The sequence below is a fragment of the Cryptotermes secundus genome, unplaced genomic scaffold, assembly GCF_002891405.2.
Source record: "Cryptotermes secundus unplaced genomic scaffold, Csec_1.0 scaffold654, whole genome shotgun sequence".
Lineage (NCBI taxonomy): Eukaryota > Metazoa > Arthropoda > Insecta > Blattodea > Kalotermitidae > Cryptotermes > Cryptotermes secundus.
Genome location: NW_019727402.1, coordinates 215,452 through 239,440, shown reverse-complemented (window position 1 = coordinate 239,440; position 23,989 = coordinate 215,452). Strand labels below are relative to the sequence as shown.

Genomic DNA, 23,989 nt, shown 5'->3' with positions numbered 1-23,989 from the left:
TCAGCCCTGTCACAAAGGCATTACCTACACAGGACAGCACAAACAGAAGAAACGCAGCCAGACATACAATTCCTCGAGTGGGATTCGAATCCACTATCCCAATGTTTGAGCGGGCTCAGTGATTTCATGCTTTAGACCGCGCGGCCACTGTGATCGGCCTCGATTGATAATTGTTGAACAGCACAAATTATGAAGGTCTCCATGTGCGGTTTCCCTCCTGTTACCTCCCCTTTTTCAGGTCCCATTATTTTCGGCTTGTAAATTTGAACACACTACAAAGTAAGAGGTAATATTTTAGTTTTATGTATTTAACATTTATAGGAGATGGGAAGGCAAGAGATCCTAAAGTGAGTGATAGCAAGCATTCTCTGATATTTGTAGGTGTTAGCTCATATTCACATGGATATACACATACTTGTATGCAGCGTTTGCAGTTTCCGTAAACCTGAATGAAGCGTTCGTTTTATACCGAATAATTCAGTTTGCCTAGTCGTGGCGCTGCAGGCATTCCGTCTGGTGAGGAGGAAATGCTACTATAAAATTTACGATAATTTGATTTTAAGCGTACTTTGAAGTTTCTGCGGGAGAGCAAGAGACCGACTCATCAACATATACCTGATGTGATCTCATGCCAACCTCACCGTCACGCTTTACTACACCCCGTTTTCACAGATGAGTATGTTAATACGGGGATGTGGTTCAGTAGTTATCCATCATCAGTAGCAGCTTATTTTCCATCGACAGAAATGTATTTGTGAGGACTGACATTCGAGTAATGGAGTCTGTGGACATTATTAGAATATAAACAGATATTTTGTTGTTGAAATAATTAATATTTAATTCGTTATTGTGGTATTAAAATGTGGGATAAACAGGTCAGATTGTGGTTCAAACATATTACGCGTAAATGGGTAAAGTTGTCCCTGTGTTTGCCTGATTAAACACTACACCATGAAGACGTATGGGTGGAATGGATATATAGATTCACGTATTTTTGACCTCGGCGCTAGTTGGAGGTGAATGGTCAGCTTCACGCTCCGTCCGCTTTACCTCAGGGAAAAGAAAACTCGGTACCCATTGGATAGGAGGCTGGGCGAACCCCAGAACCGTTCTGGACGACATGGAGAAAATAAAATTGTTGGCCCTACCGAGACAAGAACTCCGACCCCTCAGTCGCCTAGCCCGTAGCCAGTCGCTATACCGGCTGCGCTATCCCGACTCCCAGTGACATCGTTAAATTGTAATTTAACAAAAAGTAAGGTCGAGTTGGGAGTCAGAAGTTACTGGTCTCCGAAATGTGCATGCGCCGAAAACATTTTTTGTTCTTAAATTTTAATTAAGTATACAATCTCAGTTTAGTTTAGCAATAGCAGACATATTAAGGTCGTTCAGCTAGGAAAGCAATTTCAAGGTTTTCAGGTAGTAAACAAAGACACATGGACAGAACTTCACTTGCAGAGAAAATATCTTATTAGAAAATCATTGTCCGCAAAGGAGGAAATTGTTTCCGACAGTACAAAAAACTCCGTGGCTTTAGTCCGCAAGCGAACTATACCGACCGAGCGACTGCCGCTTGTCGACGAAGTTATTGCCAACTTTAGCGGATAGAGGGTGTCGCGTGGTCAGCGCAACGAATTCCCCCGGCGGTTAATTTCGGTTTTCTAAACCGGAACCTCTACTTTTCCATTTAAGCAGCTCCTCAGTTATCCTCACGAGGCTGAGTGGACACCGTTCCAGACCCACTGCTTCTCAGAAAATCTGACAGTACAACCAGATTAATAAACGTAATACTTGTACAATAATTTTGCCCATGTTTTACGTTATAATGTAGAGTTTACATTCAAATACAGTTATGCTGTTTAGTAAGGTTATTAATAATTGGCTATTAAAGATTGGATATATATAACACACTTATTAATGGGTTAATCGTGTTTGTTCCCAACTTTGATACACATGATGTACTGTCCACATGAAAAATTTGAAGTATATGTTAGTGTCACCTATTGGAATTGAGTGGGAAGTTATACCTACAAGTTTTCTAAATATTAGCTTCCTCTGCTTTCTCCCCTATTCCTTTCCAGTGCTGCATGTTGTCGCATGATGCGTCGAAGCCGATCTCTATCGTCATCTCCCACGAATACCGTGCACAAATAATCGTAAACCGCCGTCTTTTTATAGTACACTGTACTTCATATATCCACATCGGAATATTCACAAATATTCTGTCACATGCAAATTAAAATTTTGTGAACACTCAGGTAGTAGAGACGATGCGCTGAAATAAAAGACCGCACGCTCGTTTGTGACCTGCTATATAACTTACTTGGCAGTTCGTTGCTGTGATAAATGAAATTGCGTAAATGACAATGATAAATCATGCGCTTACAAAGAAGTATTATTCGTACCTTTGTGAGCTGAGCGTGTCCGGTGGTATTGCCGGTGTTTTGCTCCTGAAACAGACATAAAGAAGTAAATTAACATTGGACCATTGTTAAGATCTAAAAGTTTGTGACGATAGTATATCAATACAGTTATTGCATTTGTGGGCAGTATCCATCGTCCTGTTTATATTTAAAACACAACGTTTCGGAGAGTGGATTGTCTCCGTCCTCAGGTGGAACCTAGCCATTTGCGTCCAATCAGCAGAGCTAGTCCCAACTGAGTAGACTCCACCTGACGACGGAGACAGAATCCAGTCTCCGAAACGTCATGTTCCTTACTGTTCTTCAGAATACCGGACGATGGAGAAATTTGAACATCAATAATTCCGATTCTGTCTTGCGTTAAAGAAGTGTCACTACATAACCCGTCCGAGACGTTGTCGAGTTTGTGCTTCGGAAATGCTAAGTAGGTTTAATGAAGAGACATATGAGGAGCAGTACACTTTGTAGTATGTTACGCAGTTTCCAGCACTGTCTCCCTACTTAAGCGACGAATTTCTAAGTTTTCTCGCAGAAAATTATGTATTAATTCCTTCTTACCCTTTCCTAGTCCACCGTTAACTCCTAGACTTTTAGTGGCATGTATAAAACTCGTATTGATATCTTTGTTGCGTTAATCCCTTTTACATTTAGGTCTAATAGTGTTTCGCTCCATTTGCTGAAAGTGGCTTCGCGATTCTAAGGACTTACGTGGGAAATGCAAATATTTATTGTCGTTGAGTGGGGCATAATAGACTGGTATAAGAAGGTATTCACGGTATGCGGTGGAGGTAGCAGTTCATCCGAATCTTCCGTAAAAGTCTGCCAGACTACACGGTGTCACATCCCATTCATTTTCATATTCACCGCCGTCAGTACCTTAAGTCCCACAAAGGTTAGTTAGAGACATTTCAGTTTTTTGTTTGGATAATGGTTTCTGTGAAGGATACTCCCAAATAAATATTGCACTGTAGTTTAATTTAAATATATTAATTAATAAGAATTACACTGGGAAGACCAAGACGTAGGTGGGTAGACAATATTAAAATGGATCTCAGAGAGACAGGATGGATGGTATGGATTGGATTGATCTGGCTTATGATAAGGACCATTGGAGGGATTTTGTGAACACGGTAATGAACATTCGGGTTCCATAAAATGCTAGGAAATTCTTGTGTAACTGCACAATTGGCACGTTCTCAAGAAAGGCTCAGCTCCATGAGTGAGTTAATTAATAAGCAAGATTCCTGGTTTTCTGTCTTATTCATATTGAATAAATGTTGAGCGATTAGGACGGTGTGAAAGGGAGATCATTTATGACGTGCAATGAAGAACGGATTAGCAGGAAATGAAATGTTCTGTGCATTGATTCTGTTGCAGTCCGCTAGGATTATCGTAGCCTTCTTTCCTCTCAGAGTTCCTATATTAAAATTTGATTTGCAGCGTTATTAAATTATAACTCTGTTTAATGCCAATTACTTTCAGCCAAAGCTCTCATCAATTTTTGAGATTGTTCAGCGGATCGTGAGAGCTATGATAAATTCTGCTAGAGTGACGCTAGAAACTTCATCTGTTATCTTGCATTCGTAATTTTTTCATTCAGCTTTCTGTAACTGAAAGAAAATGCATTTTGCTCTGTTCTTTTCGTGGACTGGGACATCTATCATCTCTGCCTGCAGAATGTATGGTTTCTACCTCACCATATAAGTTATATACATAAAGAAGAGTATGTGTGTGTTCATTTGTTTTTTATATATTTGGACGCAAGTCCACATGTTTCGACCACGATGTTAGAAGACCTCGCTGGAGAAGTTTTAGACATTTGAGAACACCTCCAAAAATTCTCTAAATTCCCCATAGACCGTTAATTTTTATGACTGCTGATTAGCTGTTCACGCTAGCATAATGAGATTTGGGGAAGGGGCTTGGAAGAAAGGTCTCCCTTACTGTATATATCTTATCCTTCACATTTTATGAGAGTTAATTTTAAAATTTCGAAAATAAACAGCAGTTATTAACTCCCTAATTCTAAGGATGCATTGTGCCTATGCAATTCCAGGTAGATCAGCTACTTGAAATATATTTTGAAGGAATGTAAGAATAATGCATTCTTCCCAGAACCTTTTTAACTTGTTGGATTCGTTTGTTTGAGATGTTCTCAGTTTCCTATAAGCGATGTAGTTAATTATACCTTAAACTCATTTGTCGTGAACAGTTACTAGCACAAGTGTGTTTCAGATAGGTGTCGGGATAGGAACGTTAATTAGGAAATAGTGCGCTCTACTCAGACACCAGTGTAAGCTGTTAATTTGCCGCATCTGTGGAACTACACGTAGATGAACCCAGGTTGACCCTGAGCAAACACAGTTACGCTCGTCTGTGCCTCGTCGCCACTAATGAGAACCCCTAACAAAGTTCGTATGGTATCCCACATGAGATGCTTACAAGCGTCCTCACTGCCGTGAGTAGCATCCAGATTAAGAAACGTAGGGTGCCAAGATTACGTTGTCCAGAACGAAGTCTCTCTTTCTTAACCGTTACATTGTTAACCCTAAATGCATTGTATATAATTCTACGCACATGCGCGTTTGGTAAAACCCATCTTTGAATATCTACTGATTTTATATGTCCATTTGATTTAATTTTTAATATAATTTGTTAGTGGATAATACGTTTATATTTCCCGATAAATATGGCGTAGTTACCTCTTCCATCGTGGGCACGCGGTAGCGTGGTAGGTTGAGGCACTATGCTATAAGCCGGAATGTCGCAGGTTCGAGTCCCGATGTCACTGTTTTTTTTTCAATTGTCCTAATCCTTCCAGCCGCACTATGGCCCTGGGGTCGACTCAGCCTCTAATAGAAATGAGTACCATGAATCTTCCTGTTGGTAAAGGGCGGCCGGTGCATAAGGCTGACAACCTTACCGCCCTCTGTGAGCCGATTGTCTACAGAAAATGTGGGCGCTTCGACGTCTCACAATCCTACGGGCCTCCACGGCCTGTTACAGGAATAGCATTTTACCGTTTTTATCAAATTGCAGTAGTATGTAGAAATGAAATTCGATGTGGAAGCGGATGAATTATGTAATCGACGCTGGCATTATGTGCAGATGTATTTAACGTCGTTATAATCGACTCTGGCACTGTAAGGACTAATATTAACATTACCCTCTCGTCATGCGCCTTGTTTTCCAGAACGAGAGTCTTGAGAGAGTGAGAAATGGTGGTATAACCGTGGGAAGTATGATGGGTCAGAGTTCACTGCTTAATTCGGGAACAGGTGAGTCATGGTAGGACAGCCATTGCATTCGGTGTGACAGTAATGCCAGTAAACGTCGATGCAAGTTGAAATTCTTGTTTTAAATTTTTTAGCTTACTTAAATCTGTCGAACCATTCCACGAAAAATATAACTTTCATTTTAGTTCATTAGATTTTTGACAGGTGTGTTTCAACATGTCTCTTCGCCATTATTTATAAAACGTCTTCGAGATCAACAATACAAAAACCTTCCCATTCTTAATCCCACCATCAATTTTATGAGTTGACTGCGTTGTGAAAAACGAGGCTCTGAATACCGAGACACACTGTTTTGGAAATACAAGTTCCTAATTCGAGGAGCTGAGCTTAAGCTGTCAATGTTGCATTTTGTGTGGAGGAAATGCCGCATTTAGATCTGTGTTAAGTTTGTTGAGATTCAGTGGGCCTATTGGTGAGTTTTGAATTTGTTTAATATATTGACATTCACGAATAAACATTTCAGTTATGATCATCTGAGATCTGCTCAATCAGCCAGTACTAGCTCAGTGAGTCACATTTTACAGCCTAGTTTCCTTACTTTGAAAAATGAAAGCAGTCTTATTAGAACACTTTGCTATCTGTGTCTGTGCCCCCCCCCAACGCCTGATATCTGGGATAGTGGAACCAAAAGAGACGACCGTTGCTAGGCACGGTTCGGTAAACACATTACCTTGGTAACGAATACACACGCAATAGTAGAAGAACTGTTGAACCGGTGTTCCTTATGCAGCCCGCATCACATCAAGTACTCCGTATGAAGCGAACGGAAAGCATGCGAGTAGTTCTTGCCAGTGGAGGTCGCACGGCTGCCGGAGTCATGAGACACTAAAATATCTTCATTAGTCCCGGGAGACTCGGAACCAGGAATAACTGTGCTGGCGAGGACCAGCGGCAGTTTATCCTACTGAACCGTCTGAAGACGATTCAAAGGGTTGGCCCCGTGAAAGGCGTCATGGAATTGCAGTCAACCACAGCCAATGCTCATATATTTCTTGTAAAGTTCTTTTCAATGATGTCACGTGACCCTCCCCCTCTTTTTTCCTTCCTCCTTTTCTTGTCGTGGCAAGATGACACGAACGATGGCTCTTTTTCCCTGGGTGGCAGTCGTGCAGGGTGGTTGTCCCTGCTCTTAGAAATTTCTGTTTGGTTTCCTTTCTTTTTCAAAATTAGATTTATTTTTGGAAGTCAGCGCTGTGTGTCCCGGGAGAGGGCCCCTTTGCCGAGCTATGGAGCAGTGGCGAGGCAAAGGTGTTTTATATAAATATATACGTATGGGTACCTTGTGAGTATATATACACATGTGAGTGTTATTATTTTTTGTTTCCTTGGTCTGTGAAATTAAATGGTCAGTGAAATGGGCGGTGTCCCATGAATAAGGTATTGGCTTGAATGACCGTAGTGGGTCATGCTAGGTTTCTTGTAATATTATTTCTGGTATTCTCATCATATGTTTTATTTCCTTTATTATTGTTAAATGTATATTTATTTCGTTATTATAGTAACTGTTAAACTCAGTCAGCATAGCTCTCGATTTGTGCGTGTATTTCCCACAACAACAAGTGAATGAACTCCTCCCCCTTTCCCTCTCCTGAAATTTCGGACTGGTTACAGTCCGGGTAGGTAACGGTTCACTACCGCCCGATTAGTTCTTCCAAAAACTTCTGATTATCCAGTTGTGATTTACTATTTTTTTTATCTGTCCCTCTTATACCCTTATACGGGTGTCGAGGTTTCTTTTTTTCTTTTAATCATTTTACAGACGGTAGCACTCCTTGGACGAGTGACTGGCCCGTCGCAAGGCCGCCATCTACACACAGGAAAACGCATACACACAGACATCCATGCCTTGAGTGGGATTCGGACCCGTGATCCTGGCTTCCGAGCGAGCGAAGACAGTTTATGCCCTAGACCGGTCGGCCACTGTGACCGGCATTTTCTGTTTTTGAATGATGAAATTACTGAGCAATTTCCAGTATCAGCATACACACATTTTAAAAGTATTATTTGAGCCCTCAGATATAAGGTAATGTTGTGAAATATTGACTTAATTTTTGACGTAAGAATGATATGTATGAGGTACAGCTGGGTTAATGGCCCCCCTCCCATCCGCTGCCGGTTTATTATTTGGGAGGCAAGCTGCATCCCATGTGAGAGAGGTCAGCGTTTAATTAACTATGTAAGCTGATGCCCTGTGTTGTGTCCCGTACCACCTGCCTCGTCTTTGTCTCCTGGCGCTCCAATGTCGAGGGTAAGACGGGCGTGGGCGTTTTAACAACGGTTGCATTGCAGTCTATCTGAGCATGAAACCAGAGGACAGGCTCAGTTGAGAGAAACCAGCCGTTACCTGGAGATGGCAGAAGATCAAATTATGTAGGGGTCTCTGCACGAATATTTTTTTTTTTTACTTTCTGAATTTCACTGAAATAGACCTATTCAATTTACAAATGTTAAATTTCTTCCTCGTCTTCACTGCATATCACCTTTTCATTTATCTCATATTCGTCTCTTCTCTATAATTAGCCAGTCGTGAGCAACCCGTGCTATGTACTCAGGCACTCAATCTCCTCTTTCCTCTTCTTTCAGAGAGACGAGCACCATAAACATATATGTGAGATTTGAAGTTCTCATGACCATGAATATCAACATTACGGTCTTCAGGGTTATGACACCGTGTAGTTCTTAGGAAACCGAGATTAACGGCCGTGAGGATCCGTTGTGCTGACCACGTGACACCCTCTAACCGCAAAAGTTGGCACTAACTTAGCCGACAAGCAGCGGTCGCTCCGTCAATATAGTTCTCTTGCGGACTACAGGCCACGGAGTACTTATATGGATCCGACGTCGCAGTGCCAATCTTATTTCCTCTAAATACTAGTTAACCTGTCGTTATTCATAATTTGTTTTCCAGATGTTTGGCAAGTGAGAATTTGAGAGGCGATGTAATGTTCGAAGTATTTCGTCCCATTGCAGAGTCGGATGCAATTAAAATTGTTCTTCTTGTAATTAATGACGCTATATCCACAGCTAAATCACGCCAATTGTTGTTTGTCTAAACTTTATTTTCTTCTCAAATATTTACATTCGTATCGAAGGCAATTTCCAACATCCATTACGCTAAGTTGCAATTAAGAGACATCTTGATAATCCGTACGTTTTAGTAACCATGGCGAACGGTAAAGATAAGCAGAAATGAAGTTCATATATAGAGATAGGCAGCCACTCACGACATCGATCGTTTAATCTCAGATTACGCGTTAGAGAATATTAAAGCTCATTCAGTAATGAAGAAGAGGAACATACTCGTATACCACTGGAGTCCAGGTTTTCGCTGACCCAGACATGGATGGGTGTATAATATTAAAATGGCTCTTAGAGAGGTATAATGGGGTGATGTGGACTGGATTGTTCTAGCTGAGGATGGGGACCAGTGGAAGGCTCTTGTGAACACGGCAATGAACACCCGCAACCAAACGGAACACACAACACGAGACACGATATACCCTGAGAATAAGAGGAACGACTCCCATAGTGGTGAAACTATGCGTGGTGTTAGAATTGGGACAGATAAAATAAATAATCTTAACAAGTTTGTAGTATACATATATTATAATATTTATATATTTATATTATTTATATATATATATTATAATATATATTTATTATAATTGACGAACATTTTTAAATACTTTTTAAATTTTACAATGACGTAATGGCAAACAATGAAATAGATTGACGTAAATGGGGCACCTGATGATGGCACTGTAGTGCCGAAACATGTTGCGAAGTAACAAGTGAAATTGAGTGCACTAAAAGACGGACACTGCTTACATGTCATGGACGGTAATGAACCTTCGGGTTCCATTAGATGTTAGGGAATTCTTGAGTAGCTGCACATCTGGCGGCTTCTTAAGAGGAGCTCAGCTCCATGGAGTTAGTTATGACATTATCATTGAACATTACATTGTAAAGAATATTACTTGCTTCGAAGGCCGACCGGAAAGTGGCTGTATTGATGTTTGCTTTCCTTCTCTCTTCATCAGCATCCGGAATGGCACATTCCAAGGCTACATAATCTGAGCAGTTAATGTACCATCTTTACACATTCCAAGAGACAGATACCTTCATCTTCTGTTGTATAAAACACGAAAGGAATGGTCTGATTCATAGTTGCGTAAATAGTTATTTTTCACAGAAATATGGATACACTTTTCTCTCGAACGTCATTATTATAATTACCAGTTAGATCCGCCCATTTTCTCTCAAATCCAGTTTGAGTATGAACGTGTTTTTGTGTAAGGCCTGTAAATGAAATTGCTTCTTCACGCATCACAACAATTCATCCTACCATCAGATTTCACCATCACCGTAGCTATCATTGCAGGTAGTTTTTCCACTAGACGGCCTCCGAGTCCCTGATGACTTTCTTCATATCATATACTTTCTCTTTGTCCTCATTTCAGATCTCGTTTCTGCCTCTGTTTCTTTATATTTCATGCATAACTGCACGCAGCATGGCTACGGCTCCGACTCACTTGAATTCAGAATAGAAGACCGTTTTATAATAGAAGATGAAATTTACTATTACATCTCTGTAACACAGAAAAAGCGCGAACTGAAAGGGTACTAGACCTGCAAAGAATTTTGACAGTATATGTTAATTTCACTATATTCTCTTATAAAGATTGAATTGTTGTTTTAGCGGACGTTTATATTGCCATCATTCATATACGTATCGTAATGGATTTGCTCGAAGCTTTCTAGGCAACGGCTGGGTAAACACGTTCTAACGTCCAACAGTCGAAGATGTGTCTCATTGAACGAATGTGATAGCTCGTTGCTAGGCAACAGTCAGCGCTCCGATGAACTCGCTGACTAGAATCATGTGACTTGTGTTTTCTGTGTTGTCCATGCAGAGCTTATATAATGAAGACCTGTTGTAGCTTAGATTAGTGCAGAACGTAGGACAGTGCAGTGTAGTTAAGAGTCCAGAAGGGTTTTATTGAGTTCCGAGGTTGCAGGGTGACTGCACAAGAAATGGCAAGAAGACTTCCTAGTGATTTGGAGTGATTTATTTGTTGAGATCCGTTGCTAGGAGACGAATAGTGGAAACAGAGAATCCTAGTGCATGTGCAACGGTGAACTGTAAATTGTGTAAATCAGCTATACCTCTATAATAATGGTGGTTAGGAGAACTTGTAACCGAAGTGCCACTATATCCAATCATCCGAACTATAACCCGTTATTTTCGTCATGCGGACCCCCTACACATGACACTATAAGTGTTTATAAGGAAATGCTATCTCTCTTAGAAGTTGTTGAAAGTGATACAATATATTAATATAGCTATTGAGTTCTATTTATATTTCAGAACACGACGTTTCGGTGGCTGAATTCTGTCTCCGTACTCAGGTAAAAACCTACTCAGTTTGGCCCAGTCGGTAGAGCTACTTCCTATCTCCAGACACTAGCATCGACACAAGACAGCATATATAAACCAAACTCATATCACGGGAGTTAAGACAATCATTAAGAAACTCAGCACACATGAAGCCTTGCATAAGCCGTGCATAATTTATTGGCCAGTTTATATAAAATCAGAGTACAGTGAAAATGGTTGTATCAAAGTAGTATAAAATATTTTGACGGTAATCTGGCTGTACATACATGGTTCATAACGAGACATGTATCAGCCCGATATGGATCATCTGTTTAGAGTAATCGCTTTGCCTTAACTACATGGATAAACCATGAATATATGCAGGCGTGCAGTTATATTATGCCAGAACGTGAGATAAAACTTGCGTTCATTATCCGAAAGATATACGCATGGATGGCAAAATTGAGTTGATGGCTGATGCGGGTTCTCGTCAAAGCTGAAAGGTAATTTAATTTGTAAGGACGTTGGTAGTGGCTGATGCTTTTTCGTTGTAATGTTATGTTCGCAAATTGAATCATGATATTTCATTATAGAGGACAAAATGTGTTCCTTTGACGTCTAAACCTTTCACAGTTAAACCGTAACTTCTTTAAATTTGCTGCTTAGCTCTCAAAATAATATCACTTATTCTTCATTTTTTCTTCGGACTTTTGATAACGGTGTTAATCATACCGCATTTTTTTAACAATTTCAGCTAGTATCATCCGTTTGGGGAAAACCATAAGGGCTAAGTCTGAACTACCACGATTAATGTAGCTATATTAGTTACATCGCGAGTTCCTTATATTGTAATTGAGTTCGAATCGCAGGTGATCGTTGATGTCGAACTGAATTAAATCCTTCATGAAATCGAGATGTAACGGATAGGATATCTAGTGTAAAAGCGAAAGAGGATATGATATCTAGTGTAAAAGCGAAAGAGGATAGGATATCTAGTGTAAAAGCGAAAGATGTCGCAATCGGTATAGCGACTGGCAACGGGCTGGACGACCGAGGATTCGGAGTTCGAATCCCGATGGGGGCAAGAATTTTCGCTTCTCCATGTCGTCAAGATCGGCTATGGGGCCCACCCAGCCTCGTATCCACTGGGTAGCGGGGATGAACACTCACCTCTAAAGGCGCGTCCACATTACTCGTGTTCGTTCTCGCCAGGCTTGTGCTCGTCGGGAGACTCGTCTGGCTTTTACTCGCGAGCATAGCGAGTCACACGAGCACGAGTAATGTGGACGCGCCTTAACATGGGCCGATGTGAAGAAAACATGGGTCTGTATATCCACTCCCCATACGTCCTCATGGCGTAGTGCTTAGGGACAATTTAACCTTCTTTAAGAAATGTAAAACCTGTCTTACTTGAATGTCAGACTTTTACATGGTACACTCTTTTTCCCAAAAAGTGCCCAGAGGCCAAATGCGATAAAACCAATGCGTATCGAATCGAAGGAATGCTCTCACCTATTGCGAGAAATCGAGATTTCTTCGTTTCTTTAACGGAGTTTTTAGTTGCTCCGACTACATTATGTCGAATAATAGAATGTTTGGTGAGCAGTGGAGTGGAAGGGATGTGGGACGAAACGCAAGTCTAATTTAGGATATGAATAGTAAAGAGTAAATACTACTGCTAAGTTATGCTTAGGTTGCATTTAAATATGGCTTTTAGAACTTGCTGCAGCTGAGTTGTATTTACAGTCTCGTATAACCGATGTACTTGAGTCGACTATAAACCTATCACCCATCAGTCAATAAATCGATCAGTCAGTCATCGAGTCGGCGAGAGGACCAGACGTACAGAGTATGCTACTGAAAACTATTCTGATTTCATGCCAGCAGTTACATTTGGTGGGACGATATATGGGGCTATGTGGCCGTATTTCTGTAGAGGAGGAAGTGGCCTTCACAATTTTGGGGAATTTATTTAACCACTCTTCGAATATCTCAAGAAATTTTACTATAACTCAATATAAAATTTCACGAAAATCTATTTAAAAATTCTTGGTATCTTACATGCGGATAGATAGACCCGTATAGACCCATTTTAGCCTACTTTCCTTATTTCGAAAAAAAAATTAAAGTATGCTCATGCAATCGCCATGTTGTTTGTGTGTCTGCTTGTCTGTGTATCCCTCCAATATCAGTTTTTGAATGGCTGACCCGGTGTATGGCACCTGAGCTCATCTCAACGATGTACTTTATAAATGCCTCCCATCAGTCCGTGTGTCTATATATGCATACCCCTGTCTTTGATAGGCAACGGCTTGGCAAAAACGTTACCGCGACTACAAATAGACACACAACAATAGAAAAAATATTGGACTCGTCATTTTCTACAATGTCCGTGGCATGTCAATGGAAAGTAGGCGATTAGTTCTTCCCAGAACTTGTAACTATAACTTTCATTGCTAACACGCCGAAATTTGTTGCTTTGAAACATACCAGGATATCGAGTATTGGCCTTAGTACTGTCCGGATAATGGATTACCTTGTAAGTCAAATTTCCAGGTCTGGCATACGAATATAGTACTCTAGGGGAAGAAACCCATTCTTACCTTGCATAATTAATTTTTGCTTACGTACTCCGCCTTTTGCCCTAGTTTCAGGAAGAAGGAAGCGCCGTTATATCCCGCCTCTGCCACCACGGTACCTTAACCTGCTCTGATTTCGGTGCATAACAAATTACCTTCCTTCCTTTCTTCCTTCCTTCCTTCCTTTTAAATATGGAACAGTTCTACCTTCAATTGAGGCCAGTGTCCTCATATGCATGTGATGGGAAGAGAATAGAGTGTAGTCTATCTTCTTGCACAACGTACGAGTATGAATGACTCCCATTTACCGGTATACTGCTGCGTTTCTCCTCATATTCCTTGTCGATCAGCTCTAAAACGAAATTCCCATTTCTCACCGTGTGTCAGATAAAATAGGTTGAAACTTAACTGGGTTTTATGTACCCATTTGCGTTCCCTTGGGTGTGGAGTGTGCAATGGGCAAGGTGGAGACAGTTTCCTATACCCTGTTACTCTTCACAGAATGACCACTTAGGGCATCTTTTTGTTGCAGGCTCTGGGATTTTAGATGACAGGTTCTGAGGTGATTGTGCTTTAAAATTCTATTCGAAATGACTGAGAGATCTAGATTTAGTATGAAAACTCAGGTCAATGTGCCAACTTCATACACGTGTATAGCCTTATTCGCGCGTCATGTCATAACGAAATGTCTGTTTTGTCTAGTCTCGGAGGCTCGATATACGTGTTACACCTCCCTTCTTTCCTGTATTCCTTTTTTCTTCTTCTTTGTAAAGCTGTTGAAGCTAAACTTAGGTTAACTTATAGCGACTTTATTTTGTAGCTATAAAATTGCTGTGTTGCTGTCGTATATAGATTAAATTCCAGACGCTTGTTTAATTAATGACGGGGTGCTTGTAGGTTCTGGAGTAATAGTAGTGTCAATGCCGCCGCTATGTTCTAGTGGTCAGAGTTCCTGGCTACAGATCCAGAGGTCCCGGGTTCTATGGGCCATGCGTAAAAACGTTCTTAAACAAATACAGTCGGTAGGACTCCTTGGAAAGGGGATTAGCCCGTCGCAATACCACTACCTAACACAAACACAGAATAAACGCAGACATCCATGCCTTGGGTGGGATTCGAACCCACGATCCCAGTGTTCGAGCGGGCGAAGACAGTTCATGCCTTAGACCGGGCGGCCACTCTGATCGGCCTAAGAGCAGGTACTGTGTAAATAATTTCATTTCTGACTTTGCCAGTATTATTCCACACAAATTTAAAATTTACCTATGAGTTGTTCTAAGTACCAGATACTTATTCTGAATACTGTTATCTGTATGAATATGAAGGCTGATTAATTAGTAATTTGATTCCTGGTAAATATGTCACTGCTTCACAGTTTTGTTTGTCATGCACTATTGTTTATAAACATTATGGATCATTTGACCGGAACTTTGTATTTCGCTTAAAATTTGATCATTTAATTAGTTTTCTAAACTGGAGTCCCCCAGTTGTTACATACATATACTTGTAGGTACGGTTGCGAAATCGAGTTATGTAGTTATTTGTTTGGTTTTACCGAAATGCATAAGGCTTCGATTGAATATAAACTACCATACTTGTAGTACAGGATGTAATTGATGGGTTTTAATAGAATGAAATATTCTATTACCACAGTAACTTCTGGAAACTTCTCCTTTCACAATTCAAAAATTTGAATTTCTGTAGCTGTAGAAGCTGTGTCTGATAAAGAAATAAAATTGACTTTAACATGTTCCGATATCATTTAAAAAATTAATTAAGTAACAAAATCCATCTGTACTTACTCATGGAGCTAGCGGCCTCCGTAGTCTAGAGGTAACGTTCCCACCTCATGATTTATGGTACGCGGGTTCAAACCCGGCGGAGGTCGTGGAATTTTTAAGGGCGGAAAAATTCAGGGAACAAGTCCTCCCGGAGGGACTTTAAGCCGTGGGTCCCGTGTCGTACCTTTACGGCACGTAAAAGAACCTCATATCTCCAAAGGAGGTCACTGAGCCAAATTCAGGACGTTTCCCGCCCAACAGTAGTCTCTAACGCCTCTGATAAATGGGGGAAGCATTATAGATACCGCGAAGCTAGTAGAGGCCGAACTCGCTGGCTCGGTCGGGACTGATGGTACGCACCAATATCGGTAGGGTATAGAGACTGATAGAATATCATAGAGGGAAACACAATGGACCAATACTGGTCTAAGTGCATGGGGAAACCCACCCTCTCCAATAACTAACTACTTATGGAGCTGAACCCTTCTTGAGGAGTCGCCAATTCTGCAGCTACTGAAGAACTTCCCAGTATTTCATGGAACTCGAAGGTTCACAAGAGCCCTCCACTGGTCCCTATATTGAACCAGATTAATCGAATCCATACCATCCCATCCTATCTCTCTAAGATCCATTTTAATATTGTCCACCCACCCACGCCTTGGTATTCCCAGTTGTCTCTTTCATTTTGGCTTTCACCACCATTATTCTATATGCAGTCGTCTTCTCCCCATTCGTGCTACATGCCCTGCCCACCTCGTACACCTTGACTTGATCATTTTAAATATACTTGGAGAAGAGTACAAGTTATGAAGCTCAAAATCCATTTGTATATTTCTTAATTGAAGTTTTTATAGTTAAATTTACATCATTACGCAAGTTCTTGTGAAATTAATAATTAAATGATTAATGCCATTCTATTGTTTCACAAACAAAAACAAACTCCGTGGTCTTAGTCCGCAAGCGAACTATACCGACCGAACGACCGCCGCTTGTCGGCGAAGTTAATACCATTGTTTCACACATATCCTGTTTGGGCTGCTAGAGAGAAACGAATGGATTTCGTCTTTCGTAGGCTCCGGATCTTACCACTAACTCTGCTTTCTCCCGGTGCAGTCAGCCCCACTGAAGAAGCTGATCATATATAAACTTAACGCGTGGAAATATGACTAATTCAAGAAATGAAGTCTTGCCGGTATACCAATCATATCTGATTTGGAATTAATTCCATTACGAGGAATAGGGTTGATGTAGTTGTGTCTACATTTGATGTTGTTACGTTGTAAATTGTAAAAGGCACGTTGCAGGGGCATTCACGGAGTTACTAGAGCGGCTCATTGCCGCTTATTTCTTTTATGATTTTAGAAATAAAGATAAATAAATAAGAGTAATGAATTTATGCACCTGCAAAATTTGTAATGGAAATATGCCAAATTAATTCTGATGGGCGCTGCTCGGAGTCGATAGATTTCTCTCGAGTAGAGACGTAAGAGTATCCTCTCCCAAAAATGCTCTTCGGAAGACATGTAATGCTTATATAAAATAAACGAATGAAACGTGTATAGGGTATAGTATAACAATTCTAATGCTTTTGCTCAATTTCCTTTAATTTTCTCGATTTCCCAACAGATTTGATATAAAATATAAGTTTAATGTTTCTGTAAATTTGACCGAAACATTTTTCGCTCTCATAAATATTTAACCGGAGACACGCTGTAGCGTAGTTGGTTGAGGCGCCGCTGCAAGCCGGAATGTCTCGGGTTCCATTCCTAATGTAACTGGATTTTTTTTTCCAATTGTCCTAATCCTTCCAGTCGCACTATGACCCTGTGGTCGACTCAGCCTCTGACAGAAATGAGTACCAGGAATCTTCCTTGGGATAAAGGGGGGCCGGCGCGTAAGGCTGACAACCTTACCGCCATCTGTGAGCCTATTGTTTAGAAGATATGGGAGCTTCGACGTATCACAACCCTATGGGCCTCCACTGCCTGTTACAGGGATAGCTTTAAATACCTCGTATTTAACTCACTAAAGCTTCATATGAAGTGTCCATTATTGTTCGGTCGTAACCATCACTGGAATGTACCACCAGATTTTAATAAAACTCTCCAGTAAGGCAGACAGGGCGAAACTAATTGGTACATTGCTGCAACTTTTCCCTGCGAACTTGCGTAAGCACAACTCTTGTACTGGGAAAGTAAGCAGTGCCTCTGGTATTCAGATGCAGGGTCTTCTCTTATATTATGTACATGGGGTATCTCTGCGCTACGCAGAACTGAGACCGCTATTCTGCAAGCGAAGCAATATTCCACATGTTATAACAGGATGTCTGTTTGCGCTGAAAATCGAAGGCTGTTAGCAGTGGCAGTCCAAACTTCGTGTTCAGTAAATAGCCTGTTGCCTACACACAGCCGAGCAATGCAACTAGCTGCAGACAAAGCTTGCTGTTATCTGATCGATTCATACACACAAACGGCGAAAAGTAGCAGGTTAGTGTAGTGGTTGTGCTCTAGACTTGTATCCAGGAGATGTTCAGTTTAAATCTCGGCTACGACGTCGCAATTGTGACTGGGGATATTCGCGGTTTTCCTCAATCCCTCCAGGAAAGTACCGGAATATTTGCCAGCGGGCAACAGTGTGAGCACAGAAGCTGAAGAATCTCCGTTGTTGAGAGCTGTTACCAAGCAACGACTAGGGAAGACAAGACTAAGGCTTATCGTATGCTGTAATGAGTCGAGGCAGGTTCGAATACATCCACCATAGCCATGCGAGTCTTAGGAGGCGACGAAAAGGCAACCCCGTTGCCTTGGGATATAGCTAGGCCATCCCTGTTCCCGGGAGATAAATATGGGGCTTGACCCTCAGGTTAGGGGAGCCTAGAATCTGAGACAGTAAAATACGGTCATGAGTTCCGCGGGACTCGGACCCGAGAATGACTGCACTGGCGAGGACCAGCAGCAATTGTAAACGACAGACCAATCCTCTCGTCAGAGAGGATGTTACATAAGGACTATAACCGCAAATATGCAGTTGGAAAATACAAATTCTTGTCGTGCCTCTCAAAGGCCTTGTCGCCAAGGCGAACTGATTGACCGTAAACCGCCAGTCGTAAAGTAACTCTGACTGTATGCTATAGTGATTTATAAAGTGTGCAGATCAGCGATAGCGCTGTAATCACTTGTAGTTCCAAGTGATGTATATAAGTGGTCGATAAACCCATTCACCAATCTAAACCCCATCTATGGTCACCCCTAAATTGTGACAATATATAATCGTGAATAATCAAACATCGATAATTCTGAAATTAATCTAAATAATATTTACAGTTTCGTTCCTCGCTTAGAAAATTCACTACGTCTGCATTTCAAAGACCACTCGCTTAATACTGTCTAAGGAAACAATGGCTATTATTCTGAGATGTGACACACGCACGCTATCGAACAAGCTGAACCAGCTATGAACTTACTGACAAAGCTACAAACGAAGATAGAGAGGAAAGTTACTCACATCCTTTCGTACTGCGGGGCCATCACATCACACTGATACGTGCTTTGAAAGAGAGGGAAATAGCCTACTGCTCCAGATAGAAACTCAAACTTGTTACGGCTGACTGGTGAATGTTCTCATTGAGGACAGATCGTCATTGTTTTTGGTCGTCTTTCATACGTGCTTTGCTTGTAGTGCGCATGAGCACAGCATAACATGAAACGTTACTAATGCTTTACTTCAGAAACATTAGTAGTTCCAGGCCTTTGTATAGGACTGCATGTAGGGATGTCGAACATATCTGGGGAAAGTGCAGTAAAGGTGGGCGTTTGAAAACAACTGCATATTTTATATATAGAGTAAAATATTCCCTCCAGTTGTGTGTCTTGCGAATATAAAATCTTCCTGCGACGTTGTAGTCATTTGATTTTCTTACGAAGGTCACTGACCACTGACCACCATCTTATGCTAAGGCCAAGAATGGAAGATCTATACCTCCACTCCCCCTACGTCGTCATGACGTGGTGCTTAATTAATTAAGTACAGTAGCACATTTTCCTTTGTTTCGTTTTACCTCAGTTAGGTACGTCACAATTTTGGGAGCAATAACAAAACTGTCCCAGTGTAACACGCTACAAACAACCCCCCCTCCCAAAAAAAACTCCGTGGCTTGAGTCCGCAAGCGAACTATACCGACCGAGGGACCACTGCTTGTCTGTGAAGTTAGTGCCAACTTTATCGGATAGAGGGTGTCGCGTTGTCAGCGCAACAAATTCCCACGGCCGTTAATTTGAGTATAACACGCTACATTGTGAAAAAAATCGCTGTAGGAGACTTCATTTGTTTTAAATGTACAATGTATTATAAGGCTTTCACACCTCTGCGGAGCCCCTGTTAAAATCTTCATCCGACCATTCATATGTACCAGACAAGTCGAGAACCGTTGAACGGATTTTCATTAAAACTTGTTACTGGGAAGTTTCACCGAATTATTTGTAAGCATTTAAAATTTGTAAAAAATAGGAATGCTATAACGGACACTTTGAATGAAGACCCGCATATGTTCGGAACGCAAAATGTGTCTAACTACAGGGAACTTATTTCACAGGGGAAGCCATGGTAGCTCATGAAATATAATGACTAGGTTACGACTGCACGACTAAGAAATCTTCTTTCGAGTCCCGGCAGGTACAGAGATTTTTCTTTTCTTCACTGCGTCCAAACCGGCTCTGGATCCCTGCCAGCCTCCTGTCCAATGGGTGCGGGAGTAAAGCGGGCGGAATGTGAAGCTGATTCCTGCATCTAGTACCGAAATAAAAGAGTGCGTGGAGCAATATATCTACTCTCCCATGCATCTTCATGGTGTGGTGCCTAATTAAGCTCAGGGACAAATTTACCATTATTAATAGATAACATTAGGCCGCGCCATAGCTCAAGCGGTTAGTCGCTGGCTTTCCACCGCGGCGGCCCGGGTTCGATCCTGCGTCTGATCAAGTGGGATTTGTGGTGGACAAAGTGGCGCTGGGTCATGTTTTCTTCGAGTACTTAGATTTCCCCTGCCAATCTTCATTCCACCGAATTCTCAATCATTATAATCACCCGGGGCAGGTATATTAGGCCAATCAGTGGCCCCCGTGCCGAGTGGACCCAGTTGGACTCCACCCCCCCACTATGCGAATTAAAAAAATAGATAGCATTGCGTTTTTTAGCATTGCACAGACCAGCAGCAAAATGCTTTGTGAATGCCATAATACGTATTTGTAATAGTCTGCCCTTGTCGATAAAGATCGGCGTTATCCGGGTGCTGAAATGCCTCAGAAGTTCCCTGTTTGTGTGTTGGCATCAGTTTTGTTGATGGCTATGAAGCTACATCCCTGGGGTGTGCGCTCAGGCGACGGAAGAGCACGGGCGCACCTGGCATGCCACCTTCGGCCCCGAGATCGTTTGTCAGCGTAACGTTCGCGCAAGAGGGAGACATCGGAGGTTAACATATGCAGGTGGATACACAGACTTAAATCCAGTTTGATTTAAATGCTTTAGTGTTGATAATCAGGCTTTAGTTTTGCATTCATAAAATTGTATTTGAATTAATATAAAATTTCATTCATCCTAATGTCAGTTCTTTATACAGTATCAAAAACGGGCCTATCAGTGGCCGCGCAGTTCAAGGCATGAAATGTCTTCGCCCGCTCGAACGCTGGGATCATGGGTTCGAATTCCACCGAAGGCATGGATGTCTGCGTTTATTTTGTGTTTGTGTTGTCCTATGTAGGTAGAGGATTTGCGTGAAGCTGATCCTCGTCTAAGGAGTCCTACCGACTGTCTAAGCTTAAGAAACTGAAGCGAAGCGACTGCCCTATGCTCCAAGTTGCAGCAGCAGGATTAGATGTTTGGATGAATTAGCGCCAGTTCTGAATGTAAACGGGCCGGGGAGCCTAACCCTTCAGGGTGGAAGAAGAGGAACTGATTATTTTATGTCATTTGGATAAATTTCATGCTTAATACGCTTAAACTGTCACCCACTGTGAATCTCGTATACACTGTCTTCGTTACTTGGAGAGAGAAAGGGATAGAAAAAGGGAGGGAAAGAGAGAGAGAGAGAAGCATCTGCGGAGTCGGAAACTCGGGGCCGGAAGCGCAATTAGGTTGAAAGATGTAGGCGTGCCATCATCGTTTAAATTAGAGCGGTAAATATATTGAGGTGATCAATATTGATACGTGAAATTTATTGAACCATTTATTGGTAATGCTTGCAAAGGGACGCTCCTGAATAACAACTCATAACTTTGGTGACACTGTGCAGCCGAAATGTGATTCCAGGAGGGGAGAACTAAATTCAAAGCAGGAAAAGAATTGTTATATGAACGGATGAACGATGACTCCCATTATTTGTATGAAGAGGAGCCATTGCTCGCTTCCTCCTTTGTGTTTGTGTGTCTGATATAATCCTAAGGATGAGTTATCAATCTCCAGTTGACTGGAGATCAATCTACATTGAAGATCGATTTAAAAAGCTTTAAACTTGTCTGGACCGTACTTGAGGGTTATTTGCGTGTTCCTTAATGCCTCTAGGTGAATGTTAGGATAATTTAACCAGACCGTTATTGCTTCTTGCAGTTCTGCCATACGTTATCGTCTCTGTATCAACTACACACCTTACTTGACGTCGCGCAATTATCAGTTCATACTCCTCATTAGGGTCACTATGCTACAAGCCAGAAGGTCGAGGGTTCGATTCCCGATTAGGTTATTGAACTTTTTTCAGTTGAACTAATCCTTCCAGCCGCACTATGGCCCTGGGCTCGATTCAACCTCTAACAGAAATGAGTACCAGGAACCTTCCTAGGAGGTAAAGGGCGACTGGCGCGTAAGGCTGACAACCTCACCGCCATCTGTGAACCGATTGTCTAGAAAATGTGGGAGCCTCGACGTATCACAACCCTATGGGCCTTCACGGCCTGTTACAGGAATAGTTTTACTATTTTTATTTACTTCCTCATTATAAGGAAAATCGTTTTGCATAGGAAGTCTGTGTTGTGTATTTTTATTTTCTACTATGCATGCTTTAAGCGGAAGAAACTGGTTCGAATATTCAAAATCAGAGCCGGACTTCACAAAACAGAAATAGAATTCATAAATTTTATTGAAGCGTTTGCTTGTCTAAAATCACGAAAATTTAATTTGTATTTTTAAGTTATGAGAAACAAGAAAAAAAAATCTCATACCCTAAATGTGTTCTTACTGATAAGGCCTCGGGATTTAGATTTCCCCGAGGTCCGCAAAACTGTAAATCCTGTCCTGTCCAAGGTGGGCGTATGCAATTCGTGCTATGTGGGAGTAGGATGAAGCTCTTTGAAGTGGCCGAAGATCCTCACATTGAAATTCTGTAACTAAACCAATCAGCTTCGGCAGACACTGCTTTCCTGCTGCATAGACTGGTAATCCTGCAACTCTGTCAGTATTATTACTGTTATTTTATTTTTGTCTTCTGGGATATACCGTCGTGTGGTCCGGTGAAAGTAAACCGACGTTTCGAAGGACTGCTGCCTCCATTTCTAAGGTCAAATAATAATGAAACCTGCATGAGCCAGGCAGTAAGCAGAGGTTTGCTTACACTTCGGCCCAGAAGCCACCTCTGTGAGGACATCAGATCAGACATATTACTTAAGTAAATATTCTATATATTTTTTTTATTGTTATTCTTATTGAGGTGGGACAGTACATTTGATACTGCGGCCACTACTGGCCTATTGTACCAGCCCCGGATGATAGATGATGGTGATTGTGGAGTCATTGGTGGAATGAAGATTGGCAGGGGAAACCGAAGTACTCGGAGGAAACCTACCCCAGCACCACTTTGTCCACCATAAATCCCACATGACCAGACCCGTGCTCCAACCCGGGTCGCTGCGGTGGGAAGCCAGCGACTAACCGCTTGAGCTATGGGGCGGCCTACAGATTCTAAATACGTTATATTTTTTTCGGATGTAACCTCTTCGTAAGTTTCGTATCTGCACCATGTCTGTAACTGTGGATTCACATAGAATATTCCCGACACATTGTGCATACACGTATGTTTATGATCTGTACCCACAGCAGTTTAGCATTCGTAGCTTCAGTGGTTAGCGTCTTGAAATGAAAAGCTAAAGAAATTTTTCGCACGGTCAGCGGTTTTCATGTTATCGTACGTTCTGCTACTGAATAATTACAGTAACAAGTATTGTATATTTCCGAAGATCTGTTACATGTTTGGAACACTTCAGGATCCTAAATGGAATGTTCCCACTGACACTTGCACCTCACAAGTACGAACATCCGGCAAAATTTTTTTATTGAATGTCGGAAATAAAGAAAACGTTTAGGTGACCTCCAGTGGCATGCTCTTTGTATCAATTTTCCTAACAGTAAGGTAAAATAGTTGAAAGTGGTATACATCGACACTTAGACAGCATTATTATTATTATTAGTAGTAGTAGTAGTAGTATTATAGTAACAGTTGGTATTCGAGCTCCCTCTCGGAACAGCCGTAATTTTTCCCTATTCTGCTGCT

The 23,989-nt window shown here is 41.5% G+C and overlaps 2 protein-coding genes across 3 annotated transcripts in view; one reads left to right on the top strand and one right to left on the bottom strand.

Moving 5' to 3' along the window:
- LOC111864719 (14 kDa phosphohistidine phosphatase) overlaps positions 1-23,989 on the top strand; it is a 305,545-nt gene that overhangs the window by 84,125 nt on the left and 197,431 nt on the right. The gene's annotated exons all lie outside the window — the stretch shown is intronic.
- LOC111864717 (phosrestin-2) overlaps positions 1-23,989 on the bottom strand; it is a 208,507-nt gene that overhangs the window by 75,168 nt on the left and 109,350 nt on the right. For both annotated transcript variants that reach the window (XM_023852195.2, XM_033751549.1), the window contains exon 3: positions 2,406-2,450. In XM_023852195.2, coding sequence (XP_023707963.1) covers positions 2,406-2,450 — 45 coding nt within the window. The remainder of the gene's footprint in view (positions 1-2,405; positions 2,451-23,989) is intronic.